We start from the raw sequence: 15,634 nt of genomic DNA, 5'->3' as shown, positions 1-15,634 counted from the left end.
AAGAATACCTTGAATGCTGTTGCTTTCTTAAGATTTCTTAAAGTCAGAGATTAACATAACAAGTCAAATTCTGCAGAAAGGTTTGCTTTTGGTTTGATGTTTTTAATGTAGCTTTTTAACTTTATTTTATTTAACATCTCATGTTAGCAAACTTGAATGCTACACTTTTTGATAGGTATGTGCTGCTTGTTTACAAAGCACCACCACATTCTAGTGTGTATGAATGAAGGAGACAACAGAAAATCAATCCTAAGGAAAGCACAGTACTGGAAGAAAATTATGACAACAACCACTAAAGACAAAATGTCTTTTACTAAAAATCATCTAGGTTGTCTGAATTCACATGAGCAAGGAAAAACCTGTTTCTTGGGAACCTCCAAAATGTCTGTTCTTTTCTGAATATCAAAAAAGAAGGGACAAGCAACTGAGTAAACTGCAAGACTCTGAAAAGAGCCTTTGGCCTTCCACTGGCCTGCGAGTTCTGGCAAATAGCTGCAGGCATCAGAGAAAATCCTTGTCCTCTGGTCATAAACAGTCCAGAAACAGAAACACACTCATTTCCAGTGTCAGAGATCATGTGAAGTTTGTCGTTTTGACAAAAGAGCTTCCCTTCACAAAACACTTTCCAAACGTATTGGCGACATCAGCAAAATGTTTTCAAGAGGATAGAAAGAACAAATGAACATTCAAATTAGAACATTTTTAATGTTTGGCCTTCAACAGCTTGTCTGAAAGACACAGTATGGAAGGGATATGCAATGACTAAGAAAGTCCTCCTGCCCAATTCATATTTATGGATCAATGTGAAAAGTACATCAACCTCAAATATTTAAGTCTCATTATGAGATGGCAAGTAGACAGAAACTTGGTAACTTAGAAAACTTTAAAAATACGAATTAAAGTTTATGATGCAATAATTTTACACAATCTCATTTTCTGTGTGTAAGTAAAGACTATGAAAGCTGTGATTCACTATGGTTTATTTGCTTATTTTAAGATGCCCCAAAAAAGCCTGTCACTTTTCCAGCATTGGTAGTAGGTAATGCTTCACTGCCAAAGTTTCTGTCTGTAATATCCACTCTTGCAGTGCTTCAGAACTTCACTATAAAATTCTGATTTGCTAAGATACTGACCTTGGAAAATCTGTCTTAATAATTTTCTCTTTATAGAAAGATTTTTTTTCCTGTGCCATAAATGCACATTTTCAACAGATTTCAATCACTTGTGATGTTCTGGCTAATTCTAGTAGGTCATATAATCATGTTTTGCATGAGTTTATGAGAATAGAATGGCAACAAATACAGAACAACATTCCACTTGCTAGGAAGGAAGTGTATGCAATATTGGTTATAGGATGCCTTGAGTAGTTTCACCATCTGAAGCTTTGCACTTAACAATCTAAAATTATTGACTTTATGCATAACGTTGATTAAAGACTGGAACAATTACCATCAGAGCTGCTGGCTTCTGAGGTTTCCTTCTGTAGCAGGAATGCCTGAGATGTGTAAGAAGCATTGTTGGGACTGCCCCTATACATGACCCAAAGGATTAGGACAGCTCCAAAGTAGCAGCAGTGTTTCTGTGTTGTAAATTGCAGTGGTGCAAGAGCTGCTTCCCATATAATTCTTCCCTCTGTGCCAGAGGGTCGTGAGGCATGTGAGACAGAGGTGGTATGGATGTCTGGGGTCAGAATAAGCCAACATTCCACTAAATGTGTGGTTTTTTCCTGCCTTGATGCAGTACCTATGTGGCCCTGAGCTGTGTTTATATGCAAGAGCTCCTAGAAGCAGGGCTTAAATCTGAATTCAAATCTGAGAAACAATGAGTTTAAAGGCTTGCTGTGTTATGTTGTATATTGTAGTATATACAAAGAGTTTTGCGCAAAATATCTCAGTGTGATCATTACAAAAATCTAGATAAAATCAGTGCAGCAAGAACCTCTTTACTTTCTGACTCCTTCATTAACTGGGATTCTGAATAAACACTTCCCATCTGAGAGAAAATAATGGACCTAAACTTCATTACTATTTGGTGCCATTCCTGCAAACACGGTCATGTGAGGGATCAGATATCAGCAAGGAGCTGATACACAGAGCACAGAGATGCAGTGCACATTCCCATCCTCATTAACCCTTCAGAAGTCCAGCTGCAGGGTGTCAGAGCACCTCTGACAGGGAGCAGCTTACGTTCCCCTCCAGAAGTGGTGTTTTTACACAGGTAGGCTGTGTGCTTCCCTCTCTGCACTGCACATCTGCACAGCCCCAGGTGGAAGCTCTTTGCTGGAGAGCAGGGCAGGCAGATGAGGTGTCACATGATGAGGTGTCACATCTTCCTGTGTGTGCAACCTTTATTCGAGGGCACAGCTTTAATTCTCTCCCATTACTCTGTAGGGATGCACATAAGGAATGGCCATCAGCCTCTCCCACAAAGCAGGCACCAGGAGTGCAGGCAGCACTCAGAGCTGCTTTCTTCCATTGTCTTTACACCCTTCCACCAAAAAAGGCACCAATAACTGCACAATGCAGTCCAAATAAAACTCCAAATATAAGCAAACTTTCTTTCTATAGTTAAGGAAAAGATGAGTGCATATGCTTTACATGTTTCAAAATGCAAATACCAATGCAGTAAAAGTATATTTGCAGTAAAATGCACATCTACACTGATCTACAGCACAGAATAAAGCCACCCACTGCCTACCAATCTAAACTTTTCTGAATGATACCTTTTTATTTTATAAATATATTGAACTTGATTTAGTAAATGTATCCATAATTTAAGTGTGTGTATATATATATATTTAAGATATGGCTGAATATAAGTTACATAAATAAGTATTCAAATTAAATTTTCAGTGGCACTGTTTATCACAAGAGGAATATGTATCTGTGCATGAGAAAGAACTGTATTGTGCTCTAATACAGACTGGGAAATAAGTTGACTATGACTTCAGAACCACTTTACATGTCACCATATCTCACCTGAAGCTCCAAGATGCACTTTATTCTTGCTTTCAGTAACATAAACATGTTATAGCAGATACAGAATAAAAACATTATATAAAAATTAAAATAATAATCTTCTCATCTTTCCCTTGAGAAAATGAAAACCACATACAACTTGATGCTATCCAGGGAAGTATTTAATTACTATACTAGTGGATATGATCTAACAGCCTAATGAGACCACTTTGCTACTGGCTGTTAGAGCCCTATGAAACATATTGTTAAATTCAGCTGTAACCACAACAATTGGTATTTTGGTATAACAAAACACAGAATAAGGCAAAGGTTGATGAGCTGAGCAAAAACAACAGGTAGAAGAAGACAAAGATACAAAACCAAGAAAACTAATTAAAACTAAATACAATAACTAATTTTCCTATTCAAAATTTATTTATCTCACTGTTGCACTAATCTGCACTAGGAAACTAATTTTTTCTGATTCTGAGAAAATGAATATTTCTAATTTGCAAGAACCCATGTGCTGTTGATCCTCATTTGACATTCAGCAGTATTAGTTTCATAATGCTCTTTTCAGTGCCAGCATTCCAGCTATTGATAAAGGCAAAATGCAACTTACGTAAGTTATTTGGAGGAGGTCTCGTCTCCATGTTTTCATAATGCTGCACATGTACTACAATGTTTAGATCTCTTTCCATATGATCTGTTGTACAAGGACCTTGAGGTCGCATAACATCAGCAAGAGCCCTGAAATCCAAACAAAACCAGAATGAATCTGCAAAATCTGTATGACATTAACAATATGTTCCAAGATCTATTTCAGTTTGCGATGCAGTCGATTATAATGTCTGCTGGAGAAACTAGCTCCCTTCACAGTAAATGCAGGGAAGTAAATTCATTGTGAGACTTCACACCTAAGGCTCTTTTTAGGTTGTCTTACTGACAGCCTAAAGTTGCTAGAAGTAAAACACAGAAACACATTAAGTTCTTTAGGTATCTTGGCTTTGGAGGAACATATTTTAAGCTCCTTGAGCCTTGTAGAATTCTGCCTCTGCGTGTGCTCAGCAACATTTATTGCCATCTTGGTTAAGCTGAGCACCTCAGCACCTAGCCCATGGCTACACCTTTCACAAACTGCTTATCTTCACACCTAGATTACCAATTTCAAAGGAAATTCTCACACATGCATTTGTAATTAGCACACACAGCATAGTGGTCTTCATTCAAAAATGTCACTCAAGTTGATAAGTCATATAACTTCCATGCAGAAATCCAGTAAGCAGGGATTTAAGGATTTCTCATCCAGATGGGGAGATAAAAAAGGTCTTTTTCTAACTTCTGTGAGTGTCCTAGTCTTTAACATAGAGCAAAGCTTGCATAGGAAGACTCCCTGCTCCTTTGAAGGCAGTTCGGAAACAGGATGAAAGCTTTGTGCTAGCAAAGAGGGAGTAAGCAAAGGCTCCTCAGTTAAGCCAGGCCCAGGCTGGTGCTGCCTGTGGGCTTGCCCTGCAGGGCTCCAGGCAGTCAGACAGACTCATCCTGCTCTGGTGACTGTGCAAGGACCAGAGTGTCCTGCTGAGTGTAAGTGCATCCTTAGGCACATGGATAAACACGCACACCTGGATCAGCCCTGTGCAGCCAGAGTTACTGACCAAGTTCTAAGCTCTGAAACTCCCAGCATGGCAGCATCTAACTCTGTCTGTGAGTCTGTGCTATTTTGCCAGAGTTCCACAGGAGCAGGATTAGTACTTACCTATGTGCCAGAGCTACCTGCTGAACTACTGTGCCCTAGGAAATAATTGGCCCACCTGCAGAAGCTGTTGCCTTAGGCAAAGGAAAGCTTTGTACGTGTAGTATGTGTTACCAGTGTCTTCAGTGCAAATCCTTTCTATTCAGGTCAATGCATTATGGACCATTTTTTACCTCCTTTTTGTTTTATTGTTTTTAATTTTTAGACCTCTTGAGCAATTTTTTAAGGGTGTGGACATATTTTCTGGGCACTAAGCCCAGTTTAGTTTAATTTTCTACAAAATTATATACAGTGTCCCAGATACTGCATCAAGAAATACTGGCTTATAAACTAATATATAAATAAATGAAAAATAAGCACATTCCTTGGTGAAAGCCATGGCAAGTGCCATCTAACTCCTCCATTGTACTTCTGTGACATTATGATTTCTCAATCAAGAAGCCTTACTTATTAAAAAGTAAGTAGTTTCCATTAAGTTACAGAGAAAAATCCTGAGCTGGATCTTGCTTTCAGATTGCTGGAACATTGCTTATACAGCTGACCAATACTGATGTTTTCTTGTGTTTATGACTAACATTATGTTATTAAGACATTAGATACAGTTGTGATCAACATGTTAGAGAATACTCTGTTGATCCTGGAAAAGGTCAGAAGACAGTAACCACATGATTAATGGTATCAGAGTAATGCTCCCATTTGAAGCAGTGCTTAGACTGCAGAAATAGCAGAGCTGGCCTACATAGCAGAATAATAAAAATTCAACAGAAGAGATCTCACAAAGACATGTAGAAATGATGAAAAAGGAAAGCATTATATTGCAAAAACAATTTAAAATAAGTGGGGACCAAAACCATTAATATCTAGTCAATTTATGCAAATATATCTCTATACAGAGGAAATTATTGACATCAATATTAATTCTAATTCCAGAGGCAGCTGGACACATTTCTGGGAAGGGAAAAAAAAGTAAATGAAAGTTCCTAACTCCAGTGTGGGAGTTAAAACTGTGAGATCTAAGTATTTCCCCACTTTGTGAGAGTGGGTTTTCAGACATCCTTTCCTCATTGCTCTCAGTCTCATGGTAAATATTGTTTGCTGTAGACTTTAAATAACACTCTGTATGATGGCAGATGAACTACTGCCTGTCTATGAAAATGCTAAGTTTTCTACCAGCTCAGGGTAGCTTTTTTCAAATGGTTTTCAAGGAATTACCTGTACAATTCCTGCTGTATTAAGAAAAGATTAACTACTCGCCCTCCAGTTCTGGTTTAATAACACAGCACCTATACTGCGTTAGCCAAAGTTGCACAATCTTCCCAGGGCAGAATAGCTCCTGTAACTGAGAGCATGTCCTTATTCTCCACTGATGTCAGAGAGAGTTAAAATGTGTAGCAGCTTCAGTATCACTGAAGTACAAAGGAAATGCTGTACCTGCATTTTGTTCTTTTAGGGATTTGCCCACATAATAAAATGGATAAAGGGAGGCTTGTTCCTCTGTGCATGACAAAGTCCTTGAACAGATGTTTGCTTTGAAAAATTCCACATAGGCCAGGAGAATTTTAAAATACCTTCATGCATTTTTCTCACCTAAATATAGTCATATAGATTTTGTTCATTATCTGAAGAAATTGTTATAGTCAGTCACATTGAAAAGTTAAGCTTTACACAGAGGGTCTTTACCTACACCTATTTACCTACTGGATGTTTTTTTAAGGAAATGCAAAGTGCAAGAAAACCTTCTAATCAGGAAGCAATGCAGGGATATTGGTTGTAGTATTACAAAAATGGAGAAGTGTTAAATATGTAGGAGTTCATGGCCCAGAACTATCCAAGTATCACAAAACTTCAGCATTTGTCTTGCCGTAAGAGTTTTCTTTTTGGATATGTAATACTGGGTTGGGGTGCTATAAAGCATATATAAAGCATGTGGAGCCAGGTATTTCCCTTATGGGTACAAGCTGAAACACAAATTATTTCATGAAAGGTCACTTGTCATATTTTGCCTCCAAAACTGGGTCAAACCCATAAGGGAAATAATTTCACACATTGGATTCAGTATTTTGGCAAGTCAGGCCATTTTTGGACCAAACTACATGTCTTTTAAATGATCAATAAAAGACTTCAGTCCTGAGCTCAGCACTGGGCACTTTCTTCCTTGTGAAGGGAGAAAGAAGAGCTCAGATGGTTCACGATATTTGTAAGACTGTAACACACTGTCAGAAGCACTGTTTTAAAAAACAGGACTTACAGCATAAGAGCAGGATTGTAAACATTTTCCTTTCACTTCTTGGTTTGTTTGCACATTCTCCGCAAGGATTAAGGAAGAAGACAAAGGTGCAGTTGTATTTACAGAATAATCTCCTCCATGCAACAGAGGTAAAGCTTTTTCATTTTCTATTCATTTTTGAGAGAATTCTCCACTTGAACTGATGGAGCCTGGCAGGCCCATTGGTGTAGTCTCAAGCAGCAAGAATGTGCTGCCCTCATATGCCTAACAAAGCTCCTGGTCTGCTTCAGCAGGCAGATCAAATCTGTGTCCTCTCATGCACAACACTGCCACGTTCCCTCCCTCTGCCATAGCTCCCTCCTACACCATCTGATTTCCTTATTCTCCTCAAAAACAGGAGGGGAAAGGAAGAGCTACTCTGGATACTACTATTACTGCTTAGTCTTGGACACTGTAGCTGAAGGGAATACTCATCTCCTTTTAACATCAAGGAACAAATTTTAAAATAAGGAGAAACAAAACATGCAAGGTCTAAAATGAAATACACCATGCTGAGTTAATTCTGTGCTCCACTCTCCATGTTCATCTTCCAGATTTACAGTTCCATGCCAACAGAAAGAAAATGTCAAGAGTGCCACACCTGGCCTGTTTCCCCCAAACAAAAGAAGTAACAAGTCCTTTCTCTCTAAGAAAGGACAAGTCTTGACTTTTTTTTTCTAAAGAGACTCACCCAAAAGAGACTTTTTCATATGGATTTTTTTCACTGATTAAATATATTTCCACAATGGTTTTTTTTCATTGTCAAATATATCAGGAAAATTTAGTGACATTAATGGAGTGCTCTTGGTTTGTTTTGGTATAGTAGTAAACAAAATTTAATGAAAGGTAGCTGTATGGAAGCTATGCTCAGTTAATAAAGAAAGCTTTCTTTATAAATATTGTACCACTCTTACACACACCAGTGTCTCACTTCAACAGCAGATCTACTGACTGCAAGATGAAGTACTGCAAGAAATTAAAAAGTGTGGCACAGTTTTGCTTCTTATTTAGAAGTCAATGTTCTTATTCCCATGTGTCAAGTCTCTGTTCATATTTTGGAATATTTTTAGTAAATCAAAAAATGGAAATCTATCATTTACACCAGTTATACTTAATTGTTCATTTTTCTTAAATAATCAGCCCCCATTAAGAAAATCAGTTTCCATTCTGCATTGTCTTTTTTGATAAGCAGTACTATCCATTTCCTATGTGAATTTGTTCACAGAAATGAAGGGGATTCAAATTTTTCATGTACCATTGGTTGGGCAAGGGAAAGGACACAATCTTAGCTAAGGAAATAGATGACAAATCATTCTCTGTGTGTTTCTTGCTGTCAGCCAAAATGGAGTAACACTTAGTACTTTTGCTTTGGCCTACCTAACACTCTCGATGCATTAAACTTCTGCTTATTAATAAGGTTCAGTATAGGAAAAAAAAAAAAAAAAAACGTAGGAGTTGTTCTTTTTTGCTTTGTTTTTCTGATAGTGTAGTGATGAATATTATAAAAGAAGGTGACTATGAATACAGCCTACATATTATGTCAATTGTTGGTACTATTAACTGTTTGAACAGATCAATTATTTTTAAGCATTGCAGCCTTTTTTCAGAACATTAGTAGTGTAAAATGAGCTAGAATTAAATATTTTAGTTAAACATTCACTTGAGGACTAAGAGGTTACTTCAATTCTTCATTCAATGAATATATTTATAGATTGCAAAGGGATTTACAAATCTAATTCCCTTTCAAATTAATGTTAAACCTATCCCACAACTGGAATAAGAGAGAACTTATTAAAAAAAAGAAGCTATAGATCTTCTTTTTCAGATTATGACTAGCTATTATGTGTACTGAGTGGGTGACTGTTTTGCCATGTGATCATGACTTTCCAAGTTTCTATATAATCTTGCCTTGAACAGTTTCGTGTACAAGATCACAGACGCTGTTAAGTAATCAAGGTAACAGACGACCTTTGCTAAGACCCACTTCAGAAACCTAATCTTTATGCATACATGACTCAAGGATATGAGAATGATTTTCCAATCCCCCATAATTCTACTTCCATAAACTGAGACAGAATATCCTTTCAGAACACTTCACACCTGTTCTTTACATGGCAAATATTTCTACTCACAGAAGCAGGACCTATTTAAGCCATAATTCACAGGGATGGCTATAACTTCACTCTGTTCTGGGCTTTGTGAATGTTATGAGCCCTCTTTTTTTCCCTGCACAAAGACCCTATAGAGAGAGACTGAAGCAAGGAAGAGCTTTTTGCAAACAAGCTCTGGGGATTAAAATTTAAAAAAATAAATTGGGACCTATGTATTGTTTCAATTTATATTAAAAATGTATATTCTCAATTTATATTCATGTCTATTCATGTCTAAAATTTCTAAAGGATTATCATACCTTCCTCAACAAAAACCATCTTTCCAGAAGTATCACTGACACACTCTGTTGACTAAAATTTCTGCAATGTTCTTTCTTCCTCAGCAGTAAAGCATATCCATATCAACCTGTTTATAAATAGCAAATAATAGCTTGTGAACTGGTGATGCATTTTCAGGAGTATTTCTGTGACTTTCTCTGTTCATTTCAAAATAAGCAGTTAATCAAAAAGTCATGCAGAAACTTCAGTAAAAATGAGGCTCCAGGTGTTGAGTTGATCTCTTGGACTGTCTTTCAAAGGATGACTCTTCATCTAAGCTTTAAAGATTGTGGGCTACACCATTAGCAGTCGGGGCAAGAGGAAGTTTTCTGCCACACTGCACGTCCAGTAGAAGGAATCCTTTCATTGTATTTCATCACTGAAGTTGCCCAATATGCTGGGATCTATTTAGACTCTTTAATGGGTCTGTTTGCCTTTTTTAATGCCTTCCCCCCATCTGCTTTACTTTCATGTGCCTGGGATTAGCATAAAGAATCAGACATGCTGCAAACTTGACAAATGTGTTATGCCTTGATTTTGAACTGCTGTGACAATCTGGTTTGGAATATGTTGTTAAAGACACTGGGCTCTGTCCCGAGTTGCCCACCTGCCTATCCACCACTAGGCAGCCAGGATCTGGAGTAGATGGTACACAGCATTCCTAACTCTACGTGGGGGAGGTTCTCTTTGCTATAACTCAGCCATTACACCGTGGAGACAGTTAGAACACACACATACATGGATGAGGCAAGACTTTCGTATTCCATTTTTTACCTCTCAACAGTAACTGAAAAAATGTTAAGAAATTCTACAATAGCTTTTCCTTTATGTGTCTTCCTCTTCCCTTCCACCCTGACTCATTTTCACAGCTTAGAAATTTTACAAATAGCTCACACACTTGCAAGGGCTGGAGGAGTAGGGAAGGTCCTGCCAAAACCATTTTGCAGCTGGAGAGGGAGGGTGAGATGGCATTTGTTTACATCCTTCTGTTGAGAAGTAAAAACATTTTCCAATCTTTGAAACTGTTGGAAGAGGGAACACATCAGGCTTTCTATAATTCAGTGTTGCTGGTTTCAGAATTTGTTTTTCTATTTATGCACAGTATATCTGGGAACACTTGCTGGATCTTGTTAGGGAGAGGGTCAGGCACTGCAGATAAAAATGAACTACTGTCTGTGCAGACTCCACAATTATCCCTCGTCTTCCTCAATATGCATGTTCTGTGGTAACCTGGGCTGGGGGCACCACAAGAGCTCTGCTCAGCAAAGTTGGTCTCTCTCAGTCGCCTTGCAGGGGAATGCAGCCTGCCTGGCAGGAGTTGTTCATTTGGCAGGGACACATGGGCTCCTCTCTCCTCTCTAGGGGCTGGGCAGAAGGTAGGGGGAAAGGAGACCCTGCTGCCTGGCACTCAGCCTTACCTGGACATGTGCTCCCGCTGGGGTCTGTGTGCCTTCTCCAGCCCTAGTTTGGTGAAGATCCCCACCAGCACCATGACTGCTACAACCCCACAGATGATGTAGACAATAAGGTTGGTTTTATCCCGGGTAGGGTCATGCAGAGGGTCGTCTATGCGGGAAGGAGGCTTCCCAGTGTTCATCCACAACGGCGTCTCATAGTTTGTGCAGGTGCTTTGATCCAGCCTCGTCTTCTTGAACTTGCAGCAAAACCTGAAGCCACAAGTGCCACAGCAGAAGATGAACTCCCCCGAGCTGCAGTTAAAGGGGGGGTCCCACTGCCCCATCACGTCAAAGTAGCCCCTGCAGAAGTCTGGGGTGGGAGGTGGCTCGGAGGGGTCTATCTGCTCCCCGAGGCTGGAGTGGTTTCCTCCCGAGAGCACCACAAAGCTCCCCAGCTGCTGGCCAGCTTTCTCCTGAGCCCGACACACCAGCGTGAGAAGGTCCGCCACCAAGTAGCCGAAGAGCAGCCGAATAAAGCCTTCCATTCTGCCTCCCAGCCCCGGCTCAGCGATGCTGCTGCCGCCGCCGCTCGAGCTGCTGGATGCTGCGCTGCGCCAGGAGCTGAACATAAAGGGGCTCCGTCAGGAGCCGGGCGTCCGCTCAGCCCGCGCTCGCCTCCAGCACCACGGACAGCCCCGAACGGGCCGGGCAGGGTCCGCAGCCCCGCGCAGGGTCCGCAGCCCAGCCCCGCTCCGCTCCGGAGCAGCGAGCGCGCGGCACTTGTGGAGCGGAGTGCGCGTGAGAGAGAGCGCGGGAGGAGGAGGAGGAGGAGAAGGAGGAGGAGGAGGAGGAGGAGGAAGAGGAGGACCGAGGGGTGGAGGTGGCGGCGGCGTGCGGGGCACCGCGCTGGGCTGGCAGAGGGGCGTGGAGGGGCCGCCAAGCGGGAGGGCTGAGGCGAGGGCGCTGCAGGGGCGGGAGGAGGAGAGAGGGCGAGCGAGGAGCCTCCCCGCGCAGCCTGGTGCCAGCGCGGGGCGCCGGGGGCACCCACCTTCCGCTCCCCCGCGGAGCCCGACGCGGTCACTCGCACAACTCCCTCAGACACCCGCGGCGCCCGCCGAGCCCCGCCCGCGGCCGGGCTGCCAGGGCAGGGCGCGAGAGGCTGGACGGACCCGCCGCGGCATCCAGCCGCCGGGGAAGGGAGATGCGCCGTGGAGGGCAGGCGAGCGCCGTGCCAGCGGGGAGAGCCCAGCCCGTCCTCTGAGGCGGCCGCGGGAAGCTGCGTGCCAGAGACGGGGCTGCCCGCCCGCCTGTCCCCCCCCGGCAGCCCCGCTGAGGGGCCGGCGACTTCTCCCTTTCTCCCTCCCTCTCTCTCTCTCTCACCCCCTCTCTCTCTTCCTCCCTTCCAGCCCCTCTGTGGAGCTCTCCGTCCTCGCATCAGCCCCGCCGCAGAGCCGACCCCCGCCTCGCCCCCCTCACCCGCTCCCCGCCATCCCTTACATAAGAGACTTCCCGTCCCGGCGGGCGCTCCCCACAGGTGCGTTTCCAAAAGCGCGGGAGCGCCGCCTCGTCCCCTGCCTCCCTCAGCCGGCCCCCCGCCGAGCGGGCTCGGGGCCAGCCGGCCCGGGCTGGGCTGGGCGAGTCTGGGGCAGCTCCGCGGCAGGAGAGCTCCTCTGCCGATACGTAGAGCGCTCCTTCTCCCGGGAACTCCTCTCCGAGCGCTCTCCGGAGACGCACTCACCTGCGAGGCAAAGGCAGGTGTCGCGGGCGGAGCGGCGCCCATGGGGCCGCACCTCCGCTAAGGCCGGGCGGGAGCGGGAGCTGCCCTGGCCCCGGCGTGCCGAGCACAGGTACAGCGGTGCTCGCAGTGCATGCTGCCGAGCAGGGCTTTGTCTGCTAAACATGAGCTGCTCCTGCACATAATTTATTTAAAAATCTCCTTATAGTGTCAGTCAGTTGGCTCCAGAGGGCACGGTGAGGCAGCGGGTTGTTTGCGAGATACAGAATTGAAATAACTTCCCCGAATCAGAGAACTGACTCTGGGAAAGACTTTTTAGTGATTCGCTCTCCATCGCTGTTACTTAACTCTCTCATCTCTGTCGTTTGGTTCGGCGGTAACCTGTGCAAGTAGCAATAATATTATCCTGAATACTATGCTGCCACCAAATGTAGGAAATAAGCCCACTATGGCGTGATTTAACAGTGTGGGCTGGTGCTGAAAGCCGCTTCCCTTTTCCTCCGCGCACGTCTGTGAGTGCCTTGCCGTGGCCTCGAGGGCTGCCCTTGGCTCTGGGCAAGGCTGCTGTGCTGGGGCTCTGCCACGCCAGGCTGCCCTCCCTCTCCCTCTGCATCCCTGGTGCTCTTCAGGAACTTGGGCCAAGTCCGTGTGGAGTTGTTACGCAGTAAATAAATGGAAAGGTGAGGCAGAGGACAAAGCAGACGTTTGGAATCTGAGAGGCCTGTAGTTAGCTAATTGCAATCCTTTGCCTTCTCTTAAAAATAGACTCTAAGTACAGTGATGATTCCACTGAACAGTTTGACAGTAAGCCTGGCATCCTTGTCCAGGAGGTAGGTTAGAAAGCCCCTTTTTTTCTCAGCAGAGAAAAACAATCAGTCCCAGCCAAAAACCAGCCTTTCTGCGTTTTAATATTTAATTCTTAAAACCTCCACCTCATCAACATCCCCTTTCAAGTCTCCTCTGAAATCATATCATTCCTCCCTTGTGTATACTTCTCTCTGCTATTATTTATTATTTAACACTTTGTGATGCAGTTTGTGCTGAAAATACTGCACAAAATGAATCTTTTCCATACTTATTATTGCACCTAGAGACATATAAGGTCCAGTCTGTCAAGCACTTAAGATTATGCAAGTTTCCCTGTTGATTTGACGGCTAAAAAGCTGCTTAAATATTTTGCATGATTAGTGCTATACATGTGCGGAAATAATAACATTCAAAACTGATTTATTTTATGGGTTCTTAATCCTGACTACATATGGTACAAGTTTCTTGTTTTGCTGAGTTCCTAGAGAATTTCCTTAAGAATTTCCTTAAGAATTCCCCTACAAAAAAGAAGCCTGAAGGATTTAGGCTAGAACCTGACCTGTGGGATTCAGGTCCATGGGATCAGAACTCAACCCCAAGTGACATGTGCTTGGGAAAAAACAGGAGGGTGATCAAACCTTCTTGAAAAAAAAAAATATTTTCTATAGCACCAAGAGATTTTGGATCAGACCCATGGAACCCAGAACCAATAAATCATGCTACCTTAATTAATTATAAGTTGCTTTAGTTAATCTTTCTCTGCCAGTTAGTTGTATTAGCAGTGATTTTAGCTGTACCATGTCTTAGAATTCTAGTAGTGAACTGGAGTTGTTCTAGACTGGGGCACAAACCATTTTTACTAGACCTGTGGCAGTGTGCTTTAATGGCTTCACAGTATATATTTCTAAGAACACCTGCATGACCAAAATATAAACCCACTAGTTACAATAATGGAAATAAAACTAGCTGAGAGAAATTAGTATTACACACAGTACTGAGGCACATTTTGGGTCACTGTGTGATTTTATAAAAGTTTTCACAATTAAGTCAGTCAATAAATGTCTTATTTATTTCAGTTATTCTCAACAAGTTGAGAAACATGAAAGATTTCCTGGTTTCACACCATCACGTTCCACTTTCAAGACTTCAAGAATTTCAAGACATCTCTTTTTGACATTGCTTTAAGGCAAGTAATAATTGCCTACTTTTCTACAGATTTATCCCATAAGGAATGTTCTTTGCTTCTGAAATAACTGAGAGGATGAATGTTTCAACCTGAGCCTACAGAGTTCTCTTTACTCAAGTGCATATCCATTTAATTAAGTGGAATTCTTACTTTAGGCACTAGGCATATACAAAATTTTTGTTATATTTTCCCTCGAATTTCTTTTACTTGTTTTCACCAAGATGATGTGAATCAATGGCAATGCTTGTGGTTCAACTTTAACCTAGAAAATAGGCACCTTTCCTGGTAAATTCAGTAGCAATGTATACTCATGTCACCAGGAAGCTGCATATACACTAATACTTGATTTATTGAATTCTGTGTGGAACTGTATACAAAACTGATTCTTGCAGGGGTTTTTTATGTAAGTAAGAGAGTTTGAAAAAGAGTAAAATTAGGAGAGAAAGTCAGTGAGTTAACCTGAATGTTGGGGTGGTGGCAAATATAAAGAGTAGAGAAGAACTAGACCATATGGAGCAATTGCAATTATTATGTTCAAAATTCTGTATTTAATTTTTGTTTATAATAACAATGTTGATGCAAGCTTTGAGTATTTCCCTGGGACTGATTACCTGACATAAAGAATAGTCCTTTGCTGAGCACTGAGTCAATGGAGCTTTCTAGCTAATCATTATTTCCCAAAAAATGCCCTATAGCTCAATCATTACTATTAACAGACATTCCAGAGCTGTGAATATCTATCAATAAAAAACAGCTAGACAGGTCTGATCTCAGGCACTTTGATATGAAAGGTATTTTGTAATAAGAAATGTCGTGTGGAAATTGGAATGAAGCAGTCAACGTCTGTTTCCTTGGTAGTCATTTCATGCTGTAGTGGGGTGTCTGGGTGCAGACACAAAATGTTTTGTGGCTAGAGAACAGAAAAGGCGATGGTTCTTTTGTGCCAGATCAAGTGGCAGCAGGTTTGCAACCACTGCCTTTAAAAGAACCATTCAGTGGTGGAAGATGTCTGCTGGGCAGCACTAGGGAAGCTTGAGACCTGCAAGAAGTGTCTTAGCAGACATGAGTTAAAGAACTCTTTTAAGAAAGAGTTAAAGAAGTGTG

At 42.2% G+C, this 15,634-nt stretch overlaps 1 protein-coding gene across 1 annotated transcript in view; it reads right to left on the bottom strand.

Annotated features, from left to right (window-relative positions):
• The window catches only part of SHISA9 (shisa family member 9), a 176,248-nt gene extending 164,282 nt beyond the window's left edge, over window positions 1-11,966 (bottom strand). The window contains exons 1-2 of the mRNA XM_041462621.1: window positions 10,824-11,966; window positions 3,580-3,707 (exon numbers count right to left, since the gene is read on the bottom strand). Of these exons, the coding sequence (XP_041318555.1) occupies window positions 3,580-3,707; window positions 10,824-11,431 (736 nt within the window). The 5' untranslated portion in view covers window positions 11,432-11,966. The remainder of the gene's footprint in view (window positions 1-3,579; window positions 3,708-10,823) is intronic.
• Between the last annotated feature and the right edge of the window lie 3,668 nt (window positions 11,967-15,634).

Source organism: Pyrgilauda ruficollis, unplaced genomic scaffold, assembly GCF_017590135.1.
Source record: "Pyrgilauda ruficollis isolate IOZ18807 unplaced genomic scaffold, ASM1759013v1 scaffold16, whole genome shotgun sequence".
Taxonomy (NCBI): domain Eukaryota; kingdom Metazoa; phylum Chordata; class Aves; order Passeriformes; family Passeridae; genus Pyrgilauda; species Pyrgilauda ruficollis.
This window is presented reverse-complemented; position numbering and strand designations above follow the sequence as displayed.